This window comes from Durio zibethinus, chromosome 11, assembly GCF_047325235.1.
Source record: "Durio zibethinus cultivar Kanyao isolate XHJ-2024 chromosome 11, ASM4732523v1, whole genome shotgun sequence".
Taxonomy (NCBI): Eukaryota; Viridiplantae; Streptophyta; class Magnoliopsida; order Malvales; family Malvaceae; genus Durio; species Durio zibethinus.
The window spans coordinates 4,054,976-4,079,543 of NC_143172.1; the positions used below are offsets into that span (position 1 = coordinate 4,054,976).

Here is a 24,568-nt window from a genome sequence, read left to right on the forward strand (position 1 = left end):
GTATATGAACTGGCTGGCCCTGAAAGCTCAGCTGCATCAGCATTCAGGGGTGTCATGTTCATGTCATTGACCTTTCATGGAGCGAATGTTTTATAAAATGTTTATAAATTGGTCAATAATGAATGTAGTACCTAATAATCGTTTTGCAAAACAAACGTGCGCACAAGTTTCGAGCCAACCATAATCTATACGTGCAACCATGTCCAGAGGCAACTTTCTTTAGGTAAAGATGCAGCTCCCTCCCACTACAAAAACCAGGAACAAAGCAATGAACAGATAGTAATTCCACCAGATATGGCCATCTTTCTGTCCAAAAAAAAGTCTAAAGCATCCAAAAAATTAGAAACAAAACAACATCATTTTTCTGATACAGTTTTGTTCAAAATTCTCTACCGTATCCCTGCTGCAATCTTACTGTTAATTCTTATCCTCCTGTGGTCTTCTTCCACCACTATCATCTCTGGGAAATTTGTTCACGTATGCGTTTCATCACGGAAGCTCAACAATCTTTACTGTCTCTCGGCAGGTACCCAACCCAACTTCGAAATCCTAATGCCAGCTCTTAACAATAGTTCAATTAGTCCTAATATTAGTGCCAGTGTCAAAGAGGTTGTCAATACTGTCCGGCCAGACTCAGATCCACTAGTCAGCAACAGGGTCCAAAACAATGACAGTGATGGAGAAGTTGCCTTTGCTGTGAAGGTTGTTGAAGAGCAGCTACAGGTTCAAAGATCATGGATATCAAATAAGAATTATGTGGCATCGTGTGATGGAAGGGGGATTTATGTGTATGATCTGCCATCAAAGTTCAATAAGGACTTGGTAGGTCAATGTGCAGATATGATTCCTTGGACAAATTTTTGTAAGTACTTCAATAACGAGGCAATGGGTGAGCCTATTGCAAAGCTTGGAAAAGGATGGTACCACACTCATCAGTATGCCTTGGAGCTGATATTTCACACAAGGGCTTTGAAGCACCCTTGCAGGGTTTATAATGAAAATGAGGCCAAGCTATTCTATGTTCCATTTTATGGTGGCTTAGATATCCTGAGGTGGCATTTCAAAAATGTCTCTAATGATGTTAAAGATACCTTGGCACTGGAACTTGTTCAGTGGCTTGAAAACAAAAAGTCATGGCTTCAAAACTCTGGTAAGGATCATGTATTTGTGTTGGGTAAAATTTCATGGGATTTCAGGAGAAGAAGTGACGCATCATGGGGGACTAGATTGCTAGAGCTTGATCAAATGCAGAACTCAATGAAGCTGTTGATTGAACGCCAACCATGGCACATCAATGACATTGGAATTCCTCATCCTACCTACCTTCATCCCCATTCAGATGATGATATCATCACTTGGCAGATGAATATCATCCGATCAAATCGCAAGATCCTAGTCAGTTTTGCTGGCGCGGCAAGGCCTGATGCACCGGAAAACATAAGGTCAATACTGATTAATCAGTGCAACTCAGATGAGACGAAATGCAGATTTCTAAATTGTAGTTCAGGTGGATGTGATCAGCCTGAATCAGTTATTGAGCTCTTTATGGAGTCTGAATTCTGCTTACAACCTCCCGGAGATAGCCCGACAAGAAAATCCGTATTTAATTCACTTGTTTCGGGTTGCATTCCGGTACTCTTTGATCCATTCACAGCTTACTACCAATATCCATGGCATTTACCGGAGGATCACAGCAAATATTCAGTGTTCATAGGCCAAGAAGAGGTGAGACAGATGAAGGTAAATGTGGCAGAAAGTCTCATGAAGGTTTCTGAAAGGCGGAGACAGGATATGAGGAGGTACATTGTCTATGAACTATTGCCTGGTTTAGTATATGGAGACTCAAATTCCCAGCTTGAAAAGTTTCAAGACGCATTTTCCATAACAATGAACAACTTGCTTGAGCGTGTGAACAGAATAGAATGAATTCCAAAACTGGGTTTTATATTGTTTTCTTGTTGGTTTCTTTGTTTCAATTTTTGTTTATACATGATAGTGTCGGGAGTAATTGAATGACTTGCCTAGTGACATGAGAGATGAGAAATTGTTCAAGTCCTTTTCGTTTTTCTTTTTTAGTATCAACTAATTTCAAATTCTAACTTCGACTCAATCAAATACCCCATTCAATAGCTGACAATTGGTATTCCTCCAACCATCTGCTTCATCAAATGTTGACAGCTTTTCTTAATATACTGTTCTACCGAAGCCTTGATTAAGTCTGTTTCAGTTATCAGCCAATTCTTGAACAATAGGATGATGAACCACAGTCCACAAAACATTTGGTATCAACTAATTGGAACGTAAAAAAAAATGTCATTCTGAAGTTCATAAAAATTTAAAATTTTTTTAAATATTTGAGATTATCGAGAACTAAACTCCGATCATTAACATTAAATAAGATTGACAAAATTTGTGACCACATACATACACGAACTAATGTTCGAGTACTTTTGTGTGATAATACAACATGAATGCTGTTCAAGAAGATGATTGAAATTTCAATTCATATTTGAGAATTTATGTCTGTCAAGCAATGTCACTTTCCGTTATAGAATAAAATGTCCATACGAAAATCTAAATTGCTTAGCAAAATCCATGTGAACAATGGTTTCCTCTCCACACATATCTGTCCATCGAAAATCTTTTCTAGAAAACTACAAAAAGCAGCACAATCCAAATTGAAGTAGCTTCACAGGCACGCAGAAAACATCCAAATTTGGCAAATTGGCAAATCCGAAAACGTTTACATGCCCCCCCAAAAAAAAGGTCCATTACGTATCCTCTGATGCAAAAATTCCTGACCATTACATCAGCTCTCCGAGTTCAACGTTGACAGATGGCCCCAACTTATCAGATGTGTAACCAAGTAAGGACTCCAGTGTAAAAAGCTCTTCATAATCATAGAAACACAAGCCCCACAAGAAGATTCGACCAAGCTGTTACCTTATAAATTACGCTCCAAAGGTTCCTGTTTTATAATATGCTCGTTCGACGAAATCTAAGTACAGTTGCTGTTTCCGCTTCTCTTCTTGCGGCAAAGCGTTTATCACCGAGTTCCAAGCAAACCCTTATGATTTTTCCTCGGATTTTGCCAGTTTCTCTGGTTTCTCCGTTGATTGAAACAGGGTTTCCAAATTCTTGCGTGGTTAGTTTGAGATTTAGGACCAACAAGCTAAGCATCGCTATAATTGGGGGGGAGCGGGTGTTTTTCAGGTTTACAAAAATAAATGTGTATCCATTTGCCGAAAATGCTTTATTTCACCTTTCATTTTCACTCCTTTAACAATAATACTAACATCAACTTCAGTTCAGAGGTGCATTTCAACTAATAATAATAATAACAATAATAACAATAATAATAATAATAATAATAATAATAATTATTATTATTATATTCTTTCTTCGTACATAGAGAATAAAAAAATTACAATGGGTTCAAGTTATGAGTTGTTTGACCATTCTTAATTAAGATTGGCATCGAGACGGGTTTTGCTCGTTTCGAACTTGATCTGATTTAATGTTTTAATAAATTTGAGTTTGATTTTATTTAAAATTTTTTTTATTTTTTTATATCCGACCCCAATTTTGATCCGATAATATATAAATCGTATCCGATTCGACGCGAAATTAATAAAATATTATTTTTTAAATATAAAATATTATTTTTTAAATATAAATATTTAAAAATATCATTATATAAATATATATATAAATAAAAAAATAAAAAAATTAATTAAAAAATAATTTTTTATATAATATCGGATCGGATCATGTCAAATTTGCCTAAAATTTGAATCCGATCCGACCTCGATTATTTTTTAAAATTATCGAACTTGACCCAAAACTCGAATTTAAAAAAAAAAAATCGACCTCATAAGGTCGAATCGGGTCAGAACCCGTCAGAGACGGGTTGAATTGTCGTCTCTATTCTTACTTTTGATATTATGCGAAAGAAATTCATCTTTGAAATAATAGGGAAAACTTTTGTAATTTTTTTTATAATATACTCAAAATCAAAATATTAATTTTATTTTTATTCAATAGACAGCTTGATTTTTTATTTGATAAAAATAAAAATAAAAATAATATTATGAATATAAGATGAAGAGGTATATAATTTTAAATTTTTATAATATATAAGGATAGAGACGAATAATATAGTAATATTTTAAGACTCATGGATCTATATATATTTATGTATATTTAATAAATAAATTTTTTATTAAATAATATAATTAAAAACTATATTTTTATTGAAAAATATATATTAATATATTTATAAAAAATTACAATATAAAAATTTAAAAAAACTAAAAAATAAATTTTTATTTTTATTTTTTTAAAACTATAAATATGAGAATTATTCATACCTATTAAGTACCTATAACAATGAACATAAAAATAGATTTGAAATAATAATTCATATATGAAAAGTTTGAGGGTGGATTATCAAATTAATGGATTTGTGTTGATTATGCTCAAAACGGAAATATCTCAATGAAATTTACCTTTTTTTTTTATTTGCATTAGTTAACATTATTGTAAATCATTCCACTTTTTTCTTCTTTCAGTGGAAAAAAAATAAAATTTGTCTCTTTAGATAAAAATACTCTCACTTATATCTAAATTAATTTCGTAGTTGTCATGTTCATATTATTTATAATTTCATATTTATACATTGTCAATAAAATAATAAATTTATTAATTAATTATTCATACATATTTTACTGCTGACGTGGTATTATTTTTTTTAGATTGCTTGCATAACTAAATATATTATCCTGTATTAGATAGCGATAATAAAAATGATGTATGAGTTAAAAAAAATTAAAATAACAATATGGTTTGAATCATAATAAGAAACTTTTTAAAAGTTACTATAATTTGAAATCAAAATTTCTTTTTTGGTCACTCTGTGCTTAAATTGAAACTCCACTGACCTAAAAGTAGAAATAAAAATATAAAATTTGAGTTTTAATCAATCTCTTGTCCTTTTTTTTTCCAAGGTGGACCAATTCAATTGTAAGTCAATCATTTCATTTCCTTGCTGTCAAAGTTTACAGCGTAAAACCATCGAACAAAGCTTTGAGCTGGCTCGAGGATTATGACTTGTGATTTTGTGCGAATGTAATTTTGGATTAAGTTCTCGACAAAATTTATATCAAGTTTTATAATTTAATAAAAAATTTAAATCGATAAATTATTAAATTTTAATATGAAAATTAATAATATAAAAATAATATTTATAATTTACATTTAATCATTATTTATTTAATAATAAAAATTTTGTCAATATTTTTACTAAAAATATTTATATAAAAAATATATCAAAATTTATTAAATTTTATACCTTTGATTTATTTGATAAGATTTTTTAATTTATCAATTTTAATTTATTTATTTTTAATAAAAAATTTTACAAATTTTAGGTGTAGAACTTTATGTAAGCTTTTTTTTTTTTTTTTTTTACGAATGTTAATTTTACTTATACCCAATGAAAAATCTGATTTTTTACTAAAATAAAGATTGAAATAAGTATTACGTTGTGAGGAGGAGATGAGAATGGGTATAATTTTAAATTTTTATTAGATATGTGAATGTGGAGGAATAATATAGCATCCCTCCCATACTTTTACCTTACATATATATATTTTTATATATTTACTATATATTTTTTTATTAAATAATATAAATTATTATTTTAGATTAATTAAAAGTAATATATTTTTATTGAAAAAATATTGATATATATCAATAAAATTTATCTAAATATATAAGATAAAAATTTCTAATTTTTAATTTTTAATTTTTTGTTAAAAGTTATAGGTACATGAATAATCTATACCCATTAAATATTTATAGGGATAAAAATAAATATGAATTTAAAATACTAATTAAATATGAGTACGAGATAAATATAATATAAAAATCCGAAAATAAAGATATAAAATATTTTACTCTATTTATACCTTAACCATTGATATCCTTATAAATCTCATTTATTGTCAATTTTCAGATTTCATCAAAGACATTTACGTGTGAAAATTTATATATCTATGTTTAATCATTAATTATTAACTGTATGAGATTTTTTTTTTGTTTCTCTCAACAAACTTAAATTCATATAAACTAATTTTTATATGCTAATTACTATTAATTTTAAGATCCCAAGATCTTTGGCTAATTGATGTTACATGAAAGCTTGATTTCGGGAGCTTTACTAAAATTGAACTTTTTGCTATTTAAACTGGGCTAGACTTAATAATTTTGGAGCATGATAATTGCATATAAGTTGTGATAACACATTGACATCACACAATTGCATATTATCCTTAAAAGTATTAAAATTGTTAATATAAAATATTTTAATAATATTTTAAATAATAATAAGCTTGAACGAAATTTTATGATAGATCGAACCAAATAATGCATAAATTTTAAAAAAATATAATTCTAACAATAATAATACTAACATCAACTTCAGTTCAGTGGTGCATTTCAACTAATAATAATATAATTATACTTTTTCTCCGTACACAGAGCATAAAAATGATTACATAAATAAATGATATACCAGTGACTTAGTATTAAATTTTCCAGGGGTTCAGGTTATAAGTTGCCTCGTCAATCTTACTTTTGATATTATGCGAAAAAAAAATTCATCTTTGAAATAATCAACAGGGAAAACTCTTGTAATTTTTTTTCAACTAAAAAAAAGAAAATTTATTTCTTCTTTACTATATTTTCAAAAATTCAAAAAAAGTTTTACTAGTATTTTTCTATTAAAAAAACATAAATTTTTTTATTTTATTTTACGAAGGAGACGACGTGTGGGCAACTGATTATGGGTAACCTACGGGGGTAGAAGAAATAGAATAAAACAAGAGGTCTTGTCGGTGGAAAATAAATAAAATAAAATAAAACGTTGTCTTCCTTCTAGGCTTTTTTTTATAAAAAAAAATATATTTTTCACTTTTATTTTAAAATTCAATAAATATTTATATCATATCCATATATTTTTTTTCTAATCCAAATCTCAAGCTCTCGTTCGCCCGGTACAGAGAGAGCGCTCTCATTCTCAACGCTAGAAATACTCCAACGATCCAGATTTTGCAAAGACAGCTTTCATTACTTGAAAAAAAAAAACAGAAGAAATCTTAACAAACAAATACACACGCGGACTGAGAAAAAAGAAACCCTTTTTTACTTTGTTTTTGAAAAGATCGAGAATTTCTTTGGCTAATTCGATCCCAGATATCTTAAAACGAACGATACTTTTTTTTTTTTTTATGAAGCTAAGCTTTCATTGACTAAAGGGGTAAAGTGAGTTGACTCAGCGGAGAAACTCGCTGCTGGTAAAGGTAACGCTAGTATTCTGTTTCTCCTTTTTCGTTTTTGTTGTCTGGTGGCTGAGGAAGTTACGCGAAAGGAAAGTGTTTCGAAATATGTTCAATTCAATGAAATGATTCTCTTGTTTAGTGTTATTTTAGTTGTAACGAAAAGGAAAATTAAGCTGAGTAAATAGGGCATGGTTTTCACTAGGATCAAAATTTTATTCTAGGTTTTAGATTTTTATTGGAAGAATAAAATTGAATGTGGTGACATATGAGATTCGAATTCTTTTCTTTAGATTCTTTTTCTTTTTTATGGATGGTTTCCAAAATGGAATATTTGAATCCAATTTCTCATTGTTGCAGGTTAATTGGGGGTTTGCTTTTAACAGCATTTTAAAAAAAAAAGATATTTGTTTAACATGGGTTCAGTGTAAATTATTTGGATGAAGCTTGTTTGTGAAGCAGAGTATTCTCATTGAAACCATGCGAAAAGTTTGGTAAATTTTGGGACCTCAATTGATTAGTTAGTGTTTGAAGAGATCCGTTGAGGTATTGTGATGGGGTGTGGGTGTTCCAAACTATCTGTGTGTTGTTGGAGTTCGGATCAGAATGGATCAATTCCTGAAGCTGATAATATTGGTAAGAATGAATAATGGGTTTTGGTTATTGATTATGCTAATATAGACTTTTTTTTAATCCTAAATTATGTTGTTTTGTAGAAAATGAGGACAAGGGTGAAGTTGATGATTTGCCTGCATTCCGTGAATACTCAATTGTAACACTAAAAATGGCTACATCTGGATTTGCTGTGGAGAATATAGTTTCAGAACATGGTGAGAAGGCTCCTAATGTAGTTTACAAGGGCAAGTTGGAAAATCAGAGGCGTATTGCTGTTAAACGATTTAATAGGTCTGCATGGCCTGATGCCCGGCAATTCTTGGTAAGCAAGTGCTCAACATGTAGTATGTTCTTTTCAAAGTTTCCTGTCAGTCATCCTGTAACTGCTCATCTCTGAACAACTCAAGAACAGAAGAAAAGGAGAAGTCTCTCTATTTGCATTAGACATTGAACTTATGAAGTTATGTTTGTTCAGGATTGTTGCCTTCTCAGAGGGATTTTTGTCTTTCAGTTTAAATGCTGATATGTTGTATGCATGTTTCGTATATTGAATGTCTCTTATTTGTAACCTCCATGAATACTTGTTCTAGCTAGAGTCTGTCTCTTCTGCTGTCATTAAATTTGTTGTGTAAAATTGCTGTCAACATAATAATATTTTAGGTTTGCAATATAAAACTTGTAGTTTCTAACTTTAGCTTGTATAACTCTAGGAAGAAGCAAGAGCTGTTGGTCAACTCCGGAACCACAGATTGGCAAATTTACTTGGTTGTTGCTGTGAAGATGATGAGAGGTTACTTGTTGCAGAATTTATGCCTAATGACACATTGGCAAAGCACCTATTCCATTGTAAGTTCATGTTTGAATCCCTTGCCTCAGCTTTAGCATTTGGTTTATGTTTAAGTTTTTCCCTCTTCGTCCAAACAGCTTTCTTGTATGGTTGAAATGAAGCTAAAACTTGTAAATATCAGTTGAAATAGGGTTCTTTCCTTTTTGAAGTCATTAAATTCTGTTTCCTCCTTTTAGCTATGGCTGGATAATTATAAAAAGAAATGTTATTTCTGACTTACCTTTTAATTGAACTTTTGAGTTTTCAGGGGAAGCAAAACCAATGAAATGGGCAATGAGACTAAGGGTTGCTTTGCATCTTGCACAAGCTCTAGACTACTGCACCAGTAAAGGACGTGCCCTGTATCATGATCTAAATGCTTATAGAATAGTTTTCGATGATGTAAGTATGTTATTTTAAATTGTTTTTTCTTTTACAGTTAGAAATTAGTATAATTTCAGTAGTTATGCATATTAATTTCAGGAGGGGAACCCTAGACTCTCATGCTTTGGTCTGATGAAGAACAGTAGAGATGGAAAAAGTTACAGCACAAACCTGGCATTTACTCCTCCTGAGTATTTGAGGACAGGTGCTTATCCTCTTTAACTGGCAATAAGCTTTTTTACATGCATGCTAATCTTTATTTTCTAGCAACATATTTTGACTTTTGATGGTTGTATTTATGGACTTTGCTGTTGAATACCCATGAAGTAAGCCCAATTAGGAGTCATTAATCAAGCTGTTAAAATAGGATTTCTACCTTTGACTTATTTCTTTATTATTGTTTGGATTTTTATTAGTTATCTACCTCACTTTATGCAATATGTTATACTTTAGTGCCCTACATATAGAGAATTACCATTTTCCTTTGTTCATGCAAGTAATTTTCTTTTAGGGCATTATAAATTATTTGTATGACAAGCAGATTTTATAGAAAGTATCTGTTCTTAAGGAGATACTGCATGATACCATTAGCAATAGAATTCTGCTTAGAAATACTATTTTTATGGGACTGCAAATATGCTATATGTTGTTTATAAATGTAGATGTGGTAACATCTGTTAATGCTGTTCACTCTCACCTCTGGGGTTTTGTGGCTCTATTAACTGTGTTGGGATGCAGTGTCATCCAGTCTTATAGTACTAATATCGGTCACTTTATTTTGGATTGTTTAGTATTCTAAATTATTCTAGTGTTTTGTTCCTTCTGCAGGAAGAGTAACACCAGAAAGTGTAATGTATAGTTTTGGCACCCTTCTGCTTGATCTTCTCAGTGGAAAACATATTCCTCCAAGTCATGTAAGTATACTAGAGACCATTCTGATGCAACAGGCTTCTTATTATATGTTTCCTTAGATTATCCTTGTACGGAGTTGTCATTAGTCCAACATGAAGATAGGTATCATGTCTTTTATTTTATATCTGTTTGAAACTTGATTTGTGATTTAGGACTGTTCTTATCAATTTTAGGATTCTAAGTTGATATTTTTAAGAGTTTACATTTAGAGATCCATGGTATGTGTGACAGACAGCTAAACTTTTAACAATGGTTCTGGTGAGAATTTTCTTAAAGTAATAAAACTTTTTTTTTTCTGGACCCTTGTTATGATTCAGGCCTCAACCTATAAATGGCACTTTTGACTTGGTTCCCATCTAGGTCCATATGTTTTTGATGGAATGAAACTTTGTAAGCAGTTATTTTTGTTGTTATTGTTTTGAGTTATGGGAATGCCACTTTGTGCCTGCCCAAATGAATGTTATAGTATTAATTTTGTTGCTTGATTTTCCTTTTCAGGATGGTGTAGTTATTCTAACTGCTATAGTCCTAAATTTTAGTTTTATCACTTTCTTCAGGCACTGGACCTTATACGTGACAGGAACATTCAGAAGCTGATAGATTCTTGTTTGGAAGGGCAATTTTTAAATGATGATGGGACTGAGTTAGTGCGTCTAGCATCAAGATGCTTGCAATATGAGCCACGCGATCGGCCAAATTCAAGGTCATTAATTGCTGCACTAATTCCACTTCAGAGGGACGCTGAGGTTGTTTGTCTTTTATTTCTCAAGTAAATTCGTTTTATTATTTCCAAATTTTACACTTCTAAAATCATTTGTCCATGTATGCCTTCCATCAAAAGTCATATTCTGTTCTCAAGCCTATACTCTCTTTAACATTAGGAATTACAATTTCTTTTGATTTGCTTGTTTGGTTCAGAGGGAGACAAATCCTCATTCTGTAATTTTTATGTCTTTATGTTTTTCTTAGTTCATTCCATATGAGCAAGATAGATGCAGCTGGTCATCCTAACTTATACTGTCATACTCAACTCCAAATAGATGTAGATGCCATTTTATGTGCAGAGTTATTAGGTCTTCTTTGTTCTAAAGTTGAAGAATATTTTTCCATTAATGTGAAGTTGCTGTTTTTCAATTAATTCCAAAGGTTCCTTCTCATGTACTAATGGATATACCTCATGGTGCTGATGCTGTACCTCTATCACCATTTGGGGAAGCCTGCTTAAGAATGGATTTGACTGCCATTCATGAGGTCTTAGAAACGCTTGGATATAAAGATGATGAGGGTGCTGCTACTGAGGTTTGTTTCTCTTCCGAAAAGTGAACATCTTTTCATATATTATTTGGCCTTCAAACTTGACAAATCAAGGCTTGGTCTAGGGTTTGTTACATTTCCTTGGGAGGTATAAGGTCCAAGGTTCAAATCCCCTTTTAACCCTTGGACTTATCCACATGTACCAAAAAAAAAAAAATGGCCTTCAATCTTGTTTCTATATCTTTTTTACAGATGCAATTTAAATTGTCAATAGATCTATTTTTGCTTAAAGTGTTTAACATGATTTGACTTTGAAATCTTTTGATCCTTCTCTTTTGTGGTTTTGGGGGTGGCTAACGCAAGAATTCATCAAGATCTGGTTACAGCTGTTATTTGTGCTGCTGGTTAGGTTGAGAGTTATTATTGTCAATGGCATAGAATTAGCTGTTCAAGTTAGGTTGCTTCATGCATATCTATAGACATATACATGCATAAATGTTTGCATACTCATACATACTAATATGATCAGTTTATTCATACATGATCTAACTTATTACTTGTCTTTGTTCTTGTTTTGTCCATTAAATGTAACAGAATTCTGATTTGCACTTAATATATGGTAATTCGTTAATATTGTGACTTTATCTAAAACTTTTCATTTAGAGTGACCACTAGTTTTGTGTTGCTTATTTCAGCAGTATGGTGAGTGCTTTTCTCACTGCTATTTTTATGGTTTGCAGCTTTCATTCCAGATGTGGACGAACCAGATGCAGGAAACACTGACGTCAAAGAAAAAGGGTGATGTTGCTTTTAGGCATAAAGATTTTAGAGCTGCCATTGAATGCTATACCCAGGTTAGAATTAGTTTACTATTGTTTTTGGAAAGTGGGACTTCTTTTAGGAGGCAGATTGAGATGGCCAGAATTGCTTTTGCACAGTACTTTTTATATCCTTGCACCCTTTTCTTTATGATTCTTATTACCATCCAAACTGCAAAAATGTGTCTAGGATTGTATTAGTGCCAATAGTGTCCCAAAAGTTATAGAGAGCGGTAGTTTTGTGTAAATTGTCAATTTTGGTACTCTTTTTGCCATGGTTGGTGGATCCAAAATGGTGTAAATGTTTTGCAAATTATGACATTCATAATCAAAATTTTGAGCTGACAGTACATTCATGTTGCAGTTCATTGATGTTGGAACCATGGTTTCCCCAACGGTCTATGCTAGGCGTAGCTTGTCTTACCTTATGATTGACATGCCCCAAGAAGCCCTCAATGATGCGTTGCAAGCACAAGCAGTATCTCCTGTCTGGCATATTGCATCCTACTTGCAAGCCGCTGCTCTATTTGCTCTAGGAAAGGATGACCAGGCACAAGCTGCTCTCAGGGAGGGTTCCGGGCTTGAAAATAAAAAGAATGCAACTTCTTGAAAATTATCGAAGCTAAAATAAGCTACTCTGCAACCAACCTGAAGATGGCCATCCATTGGCAAACATAAGCTTCGCAGTTCTCGAGCAAGAAAGAGAACATCATTTTAACCTCAAAAGAAACCACGGAATGCGATGAACACATACCGTCTATCCTCTCTGCGCATGACTGGTTTTGTTCATGGTCAGCCTGAAACATTCTTTTACAAGATATTGGTTGTGGGTTGGTTTTGGTCAGTTTGAGAGGGTTATTGGGACTACTGCATGTCTCTACCCTTGATTCACTCTTACTGACATTTCCCATTACAATGATCTTGGGGAAATAATTAGGGAGCAGATTATATATTTGTAGAAAAGGGTTTAGCTTTTTAAAATTGCATTTTTCAAAGGGTGCATAGAAGATGTTGTCGTGCTTGTAATTTATGTACATTACTACTTACTATGGCTGCACATCCGGAGATGAAATTGGCTGTTTTTTAATGTTGGTAATGATTTTTTTTTTCCTCTTAAAGATTGGATTATTTTCTGGTTGAGCCTATTTATTTGTATCACATGTTTGAGAAATTTTTTGTCATTGCTCTTCCCCCCACCAAATCTATATTTTAATTATGAAATCCACACTTAGGTAAAAATGCTATGCATGTATGCAAGCTTTATTTATTTATTTTTTCTAGATTCATGATACGAATGGAATATTTCTTTTCATGTCCATTTATAAATTAAATTGAATGAAAATCTGAAGCCTCATGAATCATGAATTGATTGAAAGACATGAAATTAATTGAGTTTTCTCTTAAATTTTAATAATCAAGTCACAAGTCACACCACTTTGGTTGATGTTTGCAAAAGAATTTGACCATTTTTATTAAATTGTTTTTAGTGCAGGAGACTTAGAAGCTCCCCCACCACCAATAAAAAGAAATTTATTGAGAAAAAAAGGGGGCGAAAACATACAAAATTTGCACTCGAATAAACAAGCCAAAATAAACATTGTAATAAATCAACATTCAAAGATGCAATTTACACTCCAAATTTACATATAATTAATCACAAATTCTCAATCATAATTCACATTTCCAAAAGGACACCAAATTCCCAACACAAATGAAACATGGCCTCCTTATCAAGCATCAAATAACAATCACAAACTAGTTCCAAACGCCAGTTTCTTTTGGCCATGGCCAAAAGTTCGAAAATTTTCCCTCAATTTTCCATTGCCTCCTCCTCATACTCTTCGCCATCCTGATCTGCCACAGCGTCCTGATACTGCTGATACTCAGATACCAAATCATTCATGTTGCTCTCCGCCTCTGTAAACTCCATTTCATCCATTCCTTCCCCTGTATACCAATGTAAAAACGCCTTCCTCCTAAACATGACAGTGAATTGTTCTGAAACACGCCTAAACATCTCTTGAATGGATGTGGAATTCCCCATGAATGTTGATGATATTGTTAGCCCAGTTGGTGGAATGTCACAAACACTTGATTTAACGTTGTTAGGAATCCACTCAACAAAATATGAGGAGTTCTTGTTTTGCACATTGATCATTTGTTCATCAACTTCCTTGGTGCTCATTTTGCCTCGGAACATAGCTGAGGCTGTCAAATACCTACCATGACGAGGATCAGCTGCGCACATCATGTTTTTGGCATCCCACATTTGTTGAGTGAGCTCGGGGATTGTTAAGGCACGGTACTGTTGCGAGCCACGGGACGTCAAGGGCGCAAAACCAACCATGAAAAAATGCAGGCGTGGGAATGGGATTAAATTTACTGCTAGTTTTCGGAGATCAGAATTGAGTTGGCCAGGGAAGCGAAGGCAGCATGTGACTCCACTCATGGTTGTTGAAATCAAATGGTTCAAGTCACCAACTGTTCATGAAAAATGTCATATATAGAGGTTTGGTTGCTTTGCAATTTGATATAAAATGAAGGTATGTCTGAAGATAAAAAGTATATTGGGGACAAAGAAAAGGTACTAGTATATCTGACTGAAATAGTGAAAGTTGTACTTTTTTTTTTTCAACTTACAGCTTGGATTTGTGAGCTTGAGAGTTCTAAAGCAGATGTCATAGAGAGCTTCATTGTCAAGGGCCATGCATTCATCAGCATTTTCCACTAGCTGGTGCACTGAGAGGGTCGCATTGTAGGGCTCAACCACGGTATCGGAGACTTTAGGTGAGGGAAACACTGAGAAAGTCAGCATCATCCGATCAGGGTATTCTTCCCTGATCTTGGATATCAGCAGTGTCCCCATTCCTGACCCAGTTCCACCTCCCAAAGAATGGCAAATCTGAAAGCCTGATCACAATTACATGTAAGATTCCATTAGAAAACACAAAACAAGACAAAACGAAAAAGGAAAAGTAATGAGTCATAAAGTGTTAAATGTTGAGGATGGTGATTATGGCGCTAGCTTTTTTGTGATAGAACAGAAAGTTAAATCATCAATTTGAAAGAACTTTTGCTTCAAACAACATTGGTTTTTATCCATTCTGCTACCTAACAGAACCATAAACCAATTTGAACATCTGTAGCATCAAATATCTTATCAATGGAATGTGTCTTTATTGCTTGAAATGAAGAATTGACAGAATGAAGTACCGTACCTTGTAAGCAATCACAATTCTCAGCCTCTTTACGGACAACGTCAAGAACTGAATCAATCAATTCAGCTCCTTCGGTATAATGACCCTTGGCCCAGTTGTTCCCAGCTCCATTTTGGCCAAAAACAAAGTTATCAGGTCTAAACAGTTGTCCATAAGGACCAGTACGCAAGCTATCCATTGTCCCTGGCTCAAGGTCCACTAGTACAGCTCTAGGTACATAGCGGCCACCGCTGGCTTCATTGAAGTAAACATTAACCCTCTCAAGCTGAAAACGAGAAGTACCGACATAGTTTCCTGTGGCATCAATGCCATGTTCATCACATACAACCTCCCAAAATTTGCCACCAATCTGATTACCACATTGACCAGCTTGAATGTGGAGAATTTCTCTCATTTTTTTGGGATGGTATTTTATTGAAATTTTAGACTAAGAGGAAATTAATCAACGTTTGATAAGAAAGCTCAGGAACTGAAAAGAGGAAGAGAGAGAGCACGGAATAATGAACTTGAGGGGTGTGTGCTTATGTAGGCAAGAGCAGATATAGGAAGATGAATGAAGATTGTAACACTGATTTTTTTTTTCCTTCTAAATTGAATAGTGAAAGTTATAATTATTGTCGAATAAAGAATAATAAAATAATAAATAGTTTCATTTGTCTTTGTTTGGAAGAGGCCTAGTCAAATTTCAATGAGAGTATTGTGAGCTGGATATTGAAGGAGACAACGAAATGCATGTTGGTTGCTCTGGCATTATTCAATCAAAAAATGACCAACCCATCCTCCAACTCCAATGTGATTCCCCATCTGTGCCATTGGCATTTCTAAAAAATAAATACCCATTTCTCTACTTGATTCCCTTGATGATAACACCTTCATTTGCTCTGCTTTTCCTATGGATGTTTGACTGAGCAGAAATATGTCATTTCTTTTAAAGATCTCATTATATGTAATTAGGAGGATGCTCATTAAAAGGATATTTTTGGATTTCTTTTGACTTCTCTTGATTTCAAGTTTATATCTCTGAACCATTACTATTTGTCATTATTTGATAATTAAACCACTGTCAATGAAACTTGTTGTATTCATGCATGGACAAATTTATGATTAAAAAAACTTATAAAACAATAGTGAGGGGGAAGCACCGGCAAGTTGATAAGGTGGTTATGGCCAAGAAATCATTAAAAGATTGCATGTATGATTCAAGGATCAAATTAGGTGTGTTAAGAATAAGATGTCAAAAGTGATAAGAAGAGGTGGCAAGGTTTCAATTATTGGAGCGATGAGAGAGAGTTAGTCTGTCTCTCCTCCAATAAAACTAATCTGTCGGGCCCCTTCTTCCAGCCCCGTACAGCACAGGGAAATAGTTACCTACTTGCTAGAATCCAATGATCAACCAACCTCCTTCAATCCATCAGACATTTATATTCAAGGTCAAGGATAATGCAACTAATGGTTTTTTTCCTCCGGTAAATAATGGAACTAACGGCTAAAGGCAAGTTCCATCAAAACAAAGGTAAAATGGTTAAAGCGATCTTCAAAATCATTTGTCCCTACCTGCGCGTGAACATTTTACCCACGCTTTAACTCATCGATTCCATTACCATGTCTATGAGAAAAAAAAGAAGATGAGAAGTCGTTTCTGAAGACGGAAAATATGTCAAGTTGTTCCCTCCACAGCAACCACTCTAGCTTTCTCTCCAGTTAGGATTACCATTATTCCACTTAGTATCCTCTCTTATTTTTCCTTTCCCTTACATTCATTTACAATAATGTTATGTGATCACATTCACAGGCAACTTACAGTTCAGATGGTGGTATGGCGGTCCATCAGGCCATGGCTACTACATTCCCTCTAGACTAGTTGTCCAGAATTGGGACAAGAAGGTAATGATGATCAGAATCCAGGATAGAACAAGAAATTTGTTGCCGAAGCCAATGAGATGGCGATGCAAAATTTCTACCAACAGAAAAAAAGGAATTGACAGTTCATCATCATTGCAAGCAACAATTTACCTTTGAAACGACCACCTATCTGGGATGTGACAGAGAACGTTTGACATTTCCATCGCTCAGATCTCACTAACGCCCAATGGCCACACATCCATTGTTCACACGAACGTACGTAATTGTCACTGTAATAACGTAGTGTTAAAAACCGAGTGGATCATCATATACATTGTGATGAACCCTAAGTTGGAACACAGTTTCTTATATTCAATGACAGTTAAATTAGCATCCTCGTAACAAGGATTTTACATCATTTATTCCTGTAAAATCACGCAAAAGCATTCAACACGCAAGTAAGGATTACATCCAAAGTCACTATGCAAATTACAAACAAAAGACGTTGCTTAAGTACCATAAGAATCTGGTTCGTCCCACAGAGAAGCTCCGACGTAAATGCCTAAGCTTCAAACAAAACAAATTCATCTCAGTAAAGCAGCTCTTCAAAAACAGGGTCAACAGATTGTCCCCACTTCCCATGATACAAATCCAAAAGCTTCTCAGCTGGTGTTACACCTGCCATAAAATTATTATTCATCATGACCACCAGTCTTCCAAACGATAGGAATTAAAAGACTTCAAACTAAAGAAATCTTTCAACTATCGCAGCATCCCTCGTTTTTTACCTCAAGAGAAAGGGGTGATTATGCAAAATAAAGTATGTTTCAACGGAGTTGACACCTCAGATTTGGCAAACAGAAATACTAGAAAAAAATGTAAATAATACACAAACTCTCAACTGTTTACCTGTTCCAACCACCTCTGCCACCTCATTCAAGAAACCTGATTCCTTAAAGCCTCTTCTTTCCAAGCCATCCTACATGATAATTGATACGAGTTAAAAAGAAATAATATCTACCATAGCAGCAGCAGAAATAATAATGCCTAGTTTAGAATTTCAAACAAAAAAAGAGTAAAAAGTATCCTATGTTACCTTTGCCAACGTTAAAACATCTTCTGCTACACGCTGCAGTAACCCATCCCGAAATGGTGTCTTTAGACCAGTCTTTGGGACCTACTAAACAAATATTCAAACTTAGACTTGCAATCTTAGCACTGCAGAAAGACAAAGAAAAAGCTAAATGCATTTATCACAATATTGTAAACTAAACACAAGTTTGAATTTTTATATATATATATATATATTTGTTTGCCAGAGATGATTCTTAAGTTGCACTCCAAAAATTGGAAAGAAAGTTGTAAGACAAACTCAAGCATAACTAACTTGGATTATCACCTACTCGGTGCCTCTTCGTTTTCATTCATTTCTTTTTTTTCCTTTTTCGCAAGCAGGGAATGACTGGGGCTTTAAGCATAAACGGCAGAAAGAATGTTGCTATAACTGACAACAAATGCAAGCCTAGAACATCTAACACAAAGTACTCATAACAAAGAAAGGAGCATTCTTAGCCTCCTAAAGAGGATGTAATTTATTTGCTAGGGGAGTGTTTCAATTACCTTATTTCCCAACATTTCCCTTTCTTCAGGAGTCCAATCAGCTGTCATGTCTAGAATATTCTGGAGTGAAAGAGGATGTAATTTATTTGCTAGGGGAGTGTTTCAATTACCTTATTTCTCAACATTTCTCTTTCTTCAGGAGTCCAATCAGCTGTCATGTCTAGAATATTCTGGAGTGAGACCTCATCATATAATAGACCTACCTGAAAACAGATATAAACTTAAAATGAGCAACTTTTGCAGTAATTAGACAGTTAATATTGTAATTTCAACGAGCACGAAAGCAAGAATAATAGACCTACCTGAAAACATATATAAACTTAAAATGAGCAACTTTTGCAGTAATTAGACATTTAATAATGTAATTTCAACAAGCAAGAATGCAAAAATTTTGGATAGGAAATATGGATGATGAGAAAGATGAAAATGTACAGGGCAATATTAATATAAGCACAAAACAAGCAATGCTGAATCAAAATTACATAACAGGAAACTTACCCTTTAAGGGTGAGCTAGATGGCTGTAATAGCTATGTTGAAAAAGAGATGCTTGCAAAATCATTACACAGTTTACTAAAATGCCTAGCACCAAAAAATAAAGGACTATTACACATGTCAACTCAACAGCTATATTAATGTGGGACCAATCGAAGCTGAAAACACCAGATAATGTCATTCAAGTTCAGCCACCTAGCCTTAAGTGTGTTTTCAACTTTTATAATGTTGTCGAAACACTGATTTTCATTCCACAGGTACTACTAAATCATTCACAATATATGGGTTGTTCAAAAGCACATAAAAAGGGCCAATTACCCAAAATGCTGGCAAAGCACATAACCTCCTCCAAGGCCCTCCATCAGCACCCCTCATCTCCAAGTACCTCTTCAGTCGAACCTGAACAGAAAGAATTACGTGTGGCTTAAATAAGGTAAAATCATAAGGAAATATAAGGTTTAAGCAAATCAGTTTAGAATTAAGCAAAACACCTCCGGAAATATTGTTGTCAAATGATTTTCCCAGTCATTAAGGGTTGGCAGTTCACCGGGAATACAAGGAAGTTTTCCGGCCAAAAAATCCTGAAACATGAGCAATGTTATTCTGACAGAACAAACAAATTTGTGCTCAAAATGTTTATCAAGATTTTATGGAAAAGAATGTTGGAGCAACATAGAGGCCTGACTGCATGAGCAAAAAAGAATGACTACAGAAGAAACTTCAAATTACAAGACTATCAAGGATAGATGGAAACCCTGAATGTCATCCCGGTGCAGTCAATGTACTTCTTTTTCCGATATACAAAATACATTGGAACATCAAGAGCATAGTCCACATACTGCTCAAACCTGCAGCAATTAAATAAAATACCATCATGTAATTAACTAGATTAAAAATGGGATGAATTGAGACACAAGGATATGATAGATGGAAATGTTCACAATAATAGGAAAGGATTCTAAGCAAATTAATTTGAAGTCAAGAGACAGAGCACTCGAATGTACCGTGCAACATAAACAAAGCTTACCCAAAAGAGTCATCAAAAACAAATGGAAGCATGCCTGTACGATCCTTATCAGTATCAGTCCAGATTTGACTGTTCAAATTCATTTTTCAAAGAAAAATCAACAAATAGGTGAACACAGAAGAATATGGAAAAATGACTTTAAAGTAAAAGTTTCGCAAACCTTCTCATGCTGAGGTAACCATTTGGCTTTCCTTCAGTAAAGGGTGAATTTGCAAATAGGGCTGTTGCTATCTGTTTCATTTGCGTTAGAAAACAGTAAAGCAGAGAATTTTTGGGAAGATAAAGCATTATGTTCTCACAGGTTGCAAAGCAAGACCAGCACGAAATTTCCTGATCATATCAGCTTCTGAACTGAAGTCCAGATTAACCTATTATAATTATAGAGGAGGAAAAAAGTTAAAGGATCTGCTTCAGGAAGGATAATTGAAAATGTAAGACTCATCTTACCTGAACTGTGCATGTCCTAAACATCATATCAAGTCCAAGTGAACCAACTTTAGGCATGTAATTTCTCATTATCTCATATCTTCCCTGAGCAAAACTAATATGTCAGACTACAACCAAATGATAGGACGTTAAAACTGCAATAGCAGAGATCAAGCATCAAAAAGGTGAAAAAAATGAGGGGGGAAAAACATAAATCGCTTGCTTAATACATCCATCGGACAATTTGTGTTTTCTAATTTTTATTCATTTGAAAACCAGAAAGAGTAATTGCAGTTATACCTTGGGCATAACAGGTATGTCTTTTAGTCCCCATTTGGGCTGGAAGCCAATCCCTAAGAATCCAATTCCCATTTCTTCTGCAACAGCTTTAACCTAGTAAAATGTAACATTGGCATGGTATATTCTTAAGTGAAACTGGAAAGGTAAAGTGTGCGTGAACAATTAAGAAAAAAACACATGATTAGAAAATACTTTAGAAGTAATTACTTTTTGACAAGCCAATATGTCTATATTGCAAAAATATTAGGAGACATAGAGAGGACAAATTAGAAGTTTGTGAGACAATGTAATTTAGATGATTTAGAAGTTAATCATATAAAGTACATTTTCTCCAAAGGGCAAAAGTCTTGAGCTTATAAATAGTTTTCAATTCTTGATAGATGCTATCTCAGTAGTTCTGCTTGCACTTAAGAATATAGAACTTAGTTAAAAGGTTGCACAAATATGACTTTCTTTTTTTTTCTTTAACTGACCTGATAGAGGTGTGAATTGACCTCGGCACATGTTTGATGCAAAGTTTCGACAGGTGCACCACTGAGCTCAAACTGCCCTCCAGGTTCCAGTGATATGCTTTGCTTTCCCTAGCCCACAAAAATTCCATAGAAAATCAAAATGAAAACAAAAATGATGGTAGCATGGAACACAGAAACATTTTAGAAAAAAAGGTCTAGTAATCTCTTGGAAATAGGATTGCTAAGCATTGCCACTAATATAATAGCATAAGGAAGCATCAAAGTAAAGAAAATCAGTTTACCTGTTTAAGCCCTATAATATTGTCACCTTCCATTACTTTATCCCAATCAAACCTTTCTGAAATACCATTAAGCAATTCTGCTATTTGTTCATATTTCATAGGTCGCAAGGTTTTGAACTCAAAACCAAACTTTTCATGCTCAGTACCTATCCTGAGAAAACCAAATAGTTGCATTAACAAACAAGTATAGGTATAGCATCAGACATGGTTAGATAGTATAAATAGTATAAATACTAGCTAACCATATGAATACTAAAATACATATCAAGGGCCAGATATGGTTAGCTAGTAGCTATTGATACAGGGAAGTGATAAAGAAACAAAGGGTTCTCAAAAAATCAAGACTGGTAATATACAAGTTGAAAAACATAAAAAGCACTGATGTAAGATAACTTTATCTTCAAGTAGAATAAAAAGGCATAAACAAAATACTCTAGTCTGAACAAAACAAGGAAGGGGAATTTTTACCTCCATTTTTCCTTAGGCTTACATCCAGATGCAAGGTATCCAACAAGATCCTCTTTCGTCAATGGCTCCGTAACAATCACAGCATCCTCTGTGGGAGGGCTTGCTGCAACAATCACACTATTCCTTCTCTTGCTTCGAAATCCCACCGTTTCTAAAGGGAAAATCTGTGCTATCTTGGCTTTGTTGCATGATAAGGCAGAAAAATTGACAGTGTTTTCCTTCATTAAAGAAACCTCAACATTGTTTACCGTGCCAAAAGCCACATTCTGCCCCGTTCTACACCTTGTTATATCACTATGGATGCAGTATGACGGGCATGCCTTAGAAACAAGCGCCATCAATCTGCCCCCATTAAAACACACAATTGAAGCAGCTCAGTTACAAGTTATAGAACCACAATTAGATATTATCGGTACCCACAAGATAGTTAAGCATTAATATATTGCTTCTCGGAAAAATGCAAAGCCTAATTTCAAAACTAACCAGCCTAGCATCCACGTAATCTTCTAAAAAGCAACATCCCATCCCTATTCCATTAGTAAAACCTAAAATGGAATTTCTCCATTAAAATTCGTATATCATAGTACTAACCACTAAAAATTTTTCAGTTCAATAATCTATAATAACAAATTCTGCATCTAGAAAACAAATCCAAATCAATTTCATGCAAACTGAAACAACAAATATTAAAGGAAACAGATTACTTAAAACCTTTCGTCTAATTAACTGGTAATGAACTCAAAATACAAATCTGAGCCAAACAAAAGAAACAATTATGACGAGTTAATATAATTACCTTGGCCGGTTTTGACCGATTCAAATCAAACTCTAGGGGTTTGGGGAGCTGATTTTATATGATTTTGCAGTGAAATGGAAAAGAGAGGTGCAGATAGACGGGTGACAGTGACTGCTCCAATAATACACTTCGAAGTGGCATCTAATGAAAGAAGCAAGGAAGTGTTTTTCTCTATTTTTAGGTTGCTAAGGATGGTGACTTCGAGGCTAGCGGATTAAATCCGACGGCACGTTGTTGCCCTTTATGATCAACTTGTATTCGCTCGTGACACGTCAGCTTTTCTGTCCCAGTTACCTTCCCTTTTTCACATTGTTTCCATTTTTGCACAACTATGATCGTTTTTTACTTATTAAGGTCTTTTTTTCTTGACATTCAAAAAAAAATATATATATATATATTGTAATTAACTAATTCCAAAATCAATTCGAGACAATTATTCCAAAATTATTATCGTCTTATTTTTTTTATCAAATTACCTTAATTTTGACTATTCTTTTTAATAAAGTTAAAAAAACTTTTGAAAATAATGTTTTCAAAATTTGAGTTCCAAAAATTTTAAAATTTAATTTAATATAACTTTTAAAAATAAAAATAAACATTAAATTGGTTTGACAGAAAAAATCAACTAAAGATAATTATTTTGGGATGAAAATTTTTTTTTATTTTATCCGATTTTGTAGTGAAATGGAAAAGGAGAGTTGCAGATCGACAGCTGACAACTCCAATAATACACTTTGAAGTGGAACCGAATAAAAAAAGCAAGAAAGTGTTTTTTTTCTTTTTTTTTTTTTGGTGCCTTCCAGGGAAGGGAATTAAATACTACGGCACGTTATTGCCCTTAATGATCCATTTGCATTCGCTCTTGACGTGTCAGCTTTTCTTTCCCGGATGCTTTTCCTTTTTCACATTTTTTTAATTTTTGCACAATTATGATATTTTTAACTCAGAGAAATTGATTCTGATCATATTAATAATAATAATTATTATTATTATAATTATGATTAAAAAATAATTATAATTATAATTAAAAAATTAATAAAAAATTAATATTAAATAAATTTTATTAAAATTAATATTTAAATTTAATTAATAATACTACGAGTTTAATCCAATACAGTGAGAGTTCAACTTGGCTTTATTAAGATTTTTTTTTCCTGACATTCCAAAAAATATATATATATATATTGTAATTTGTTAATTTCAAAATTATTTTGATAATTATTTCAAAAATTATTATTTTTTATTTTTTTATCAAATTACCTGAATTTTGACTATTATTTTTAATAAAATTAAAAAAATTTTAAAAATAAAGTTTTCAAATTTTGAGTTCCAAATTTTTTTAAAAAATTAAAATTAAAATTAAATTGGTTTGACAATAAATCAACTAAAAATTAATTATTTTGGGACGAAAATTTTTTTAAATCTTATCAAATTAAATTAACGAATGAGAATTGCACCTTATTTCAAACCCAAATTA

General features: G+C 33.2%; 3 protein-coding genes and 1 pseudogene across 12 annotated transcripts; 2 read left to right on the forward strand and 2 right to left on the reverse strand.

The window, feature by feature from the left end:
• Positions 1 to 294: 294 nt before the first annotated feature.
• LOC111290727 (xyloglucan-specific galacturonosyltransferase 1 pseudogene) lies at positions 295 to 3,391 on the forward strand (annotated as a pseudogene).
• Positions 3,392 to 7,026: 3,635 nt separating this feature from the next.
• LOC111291429 (serine/threonine-protein kinase BSK7-like) lies at positions 7,027 to 13,291 on the forward strand. Its single transcript, XM_022883178.2, has 11 exons — positions 7,027 to 7,361; positions 7,698 to 7,973; positions 8,054 to 8,274; positions 8,663 to 8,798; positions 9,047 to 9,180; positions 9,262 to 9,367; positions 9,991 to 10,076; positions 10,632 to 10,820; positions 11,221 to 11,373; positions 12,069 to 12,182; positions 12,511 to 13,291. Exons 2-11 carry the CDS (start codon positions 7,892 to 7,894, stop codon positions 12,754 to 12,756), a joined length of 1,467 nt encoding a protein of 488 aa, XP_022738913.2. The 5' UTR covers positions 7,027 to 7,361; positions 7,698 to 7,891; the 3' UTR covers positions 12,757 to 13,291.
• Positions 13,292 to 13,723: 432 nt separating this feature from the next.
• On the reverse strand, positions 13,724 to 16,568 carry LOC111291430 (tubulin beta-7 chain). Its single transcript, XM_022883180.2, has 3 exons — positions 15,365 to 16,568; positions 14,787 to 15,056; positions 13,724 to 14,627 (listed from the first exon to the last, which is right to left on the reverse strand). Exons 1-3 carry the CDS (start codon positions 15,756 to 15,758, stop codon positions 13,957 to 13,959), a joined length of 1,335 nt encoding a protein of 444 aa, XP_022738915.2. The 5' UTR covers positions 15,759 to 16,568; the 3' UTR covers positions 13,724 to 13,956.
• LOC111291428 (glutamate--cysteine ligase, chloroplastic-like) lies at positions 13,724 to 23,118 on the reverse strand. 10 transcript variants are annotated; one of them, XR_016346219.1, is made up of 20 exons: positions 23,007 to 23,118; positions 22,296 to 22,637; positions 21,828 to 21,978; positions 21,547 to 21,654; positions 21,074 to 21,166; positions 20,795 to 20,878; positions 20,647 to 20,715; positions 20,508 to 20,578; positions 20,348 to 20,416; positions 20,075 to 20,168; positions 19,812 to 19,901; positions 19,639 to 19,719; positions 18,937 to 19,029; positions 18,303 to 18,383; positions 18,116 to 18,185; positions 17,724 to 17,884; positions 17,378 to 17,496; positions 15,365 to 15,658; positions 14,787 to 15,056; positions 13,724 to 14,627 (listed from the first exon to the last, which is right to left on the reverse strand). XR_016346219.1 is itself a non-coding variant. In XM_089767771.1 (17 exons), the coding sequence occupies exons 3-17, from the start codon at positions 22,631 to 22,633 to the stop codon at positions 17,796 to 17,798; spliced, it is 1,581 nt and encodes a 526-aa protein (XP_089623897.1). In that variant the 5' UTR covers positions 22,634 to 22,637; positions 22,779 to 22,840; positions 23,092 to 23,118; the 3' UTR covers positions 17,547 to 17,795. The 10 variants fall into 10 exon arrangements, 3 of the variants coding, with proteins under 3 accessions (XP_089623897.1, XP_022738907.2, XP_022738910.2); XR_002690368.2 differs by lacking the exons at positions 13,724 to 14,627; positions 14,787 to 15,056; positions 15,365 to 15,658 and adding an exon at positions 16,526 to 17,221 and having other exon boundaries at positions 23,092 to 23,118; XR_002690369.2 differs by lacking the exons at positions 13,724 to 14,627; positions 14,787 to 15,056; positions 15,365 to 15,658; positions 17,378 to 17,496 and adding an exon at positions 17,547 to 17,631 and having other exon boundaries at positions 23,092 to 23,118.
• Positions 23,119 to 24,568: the final 1,450 nt, after the last annotated feature.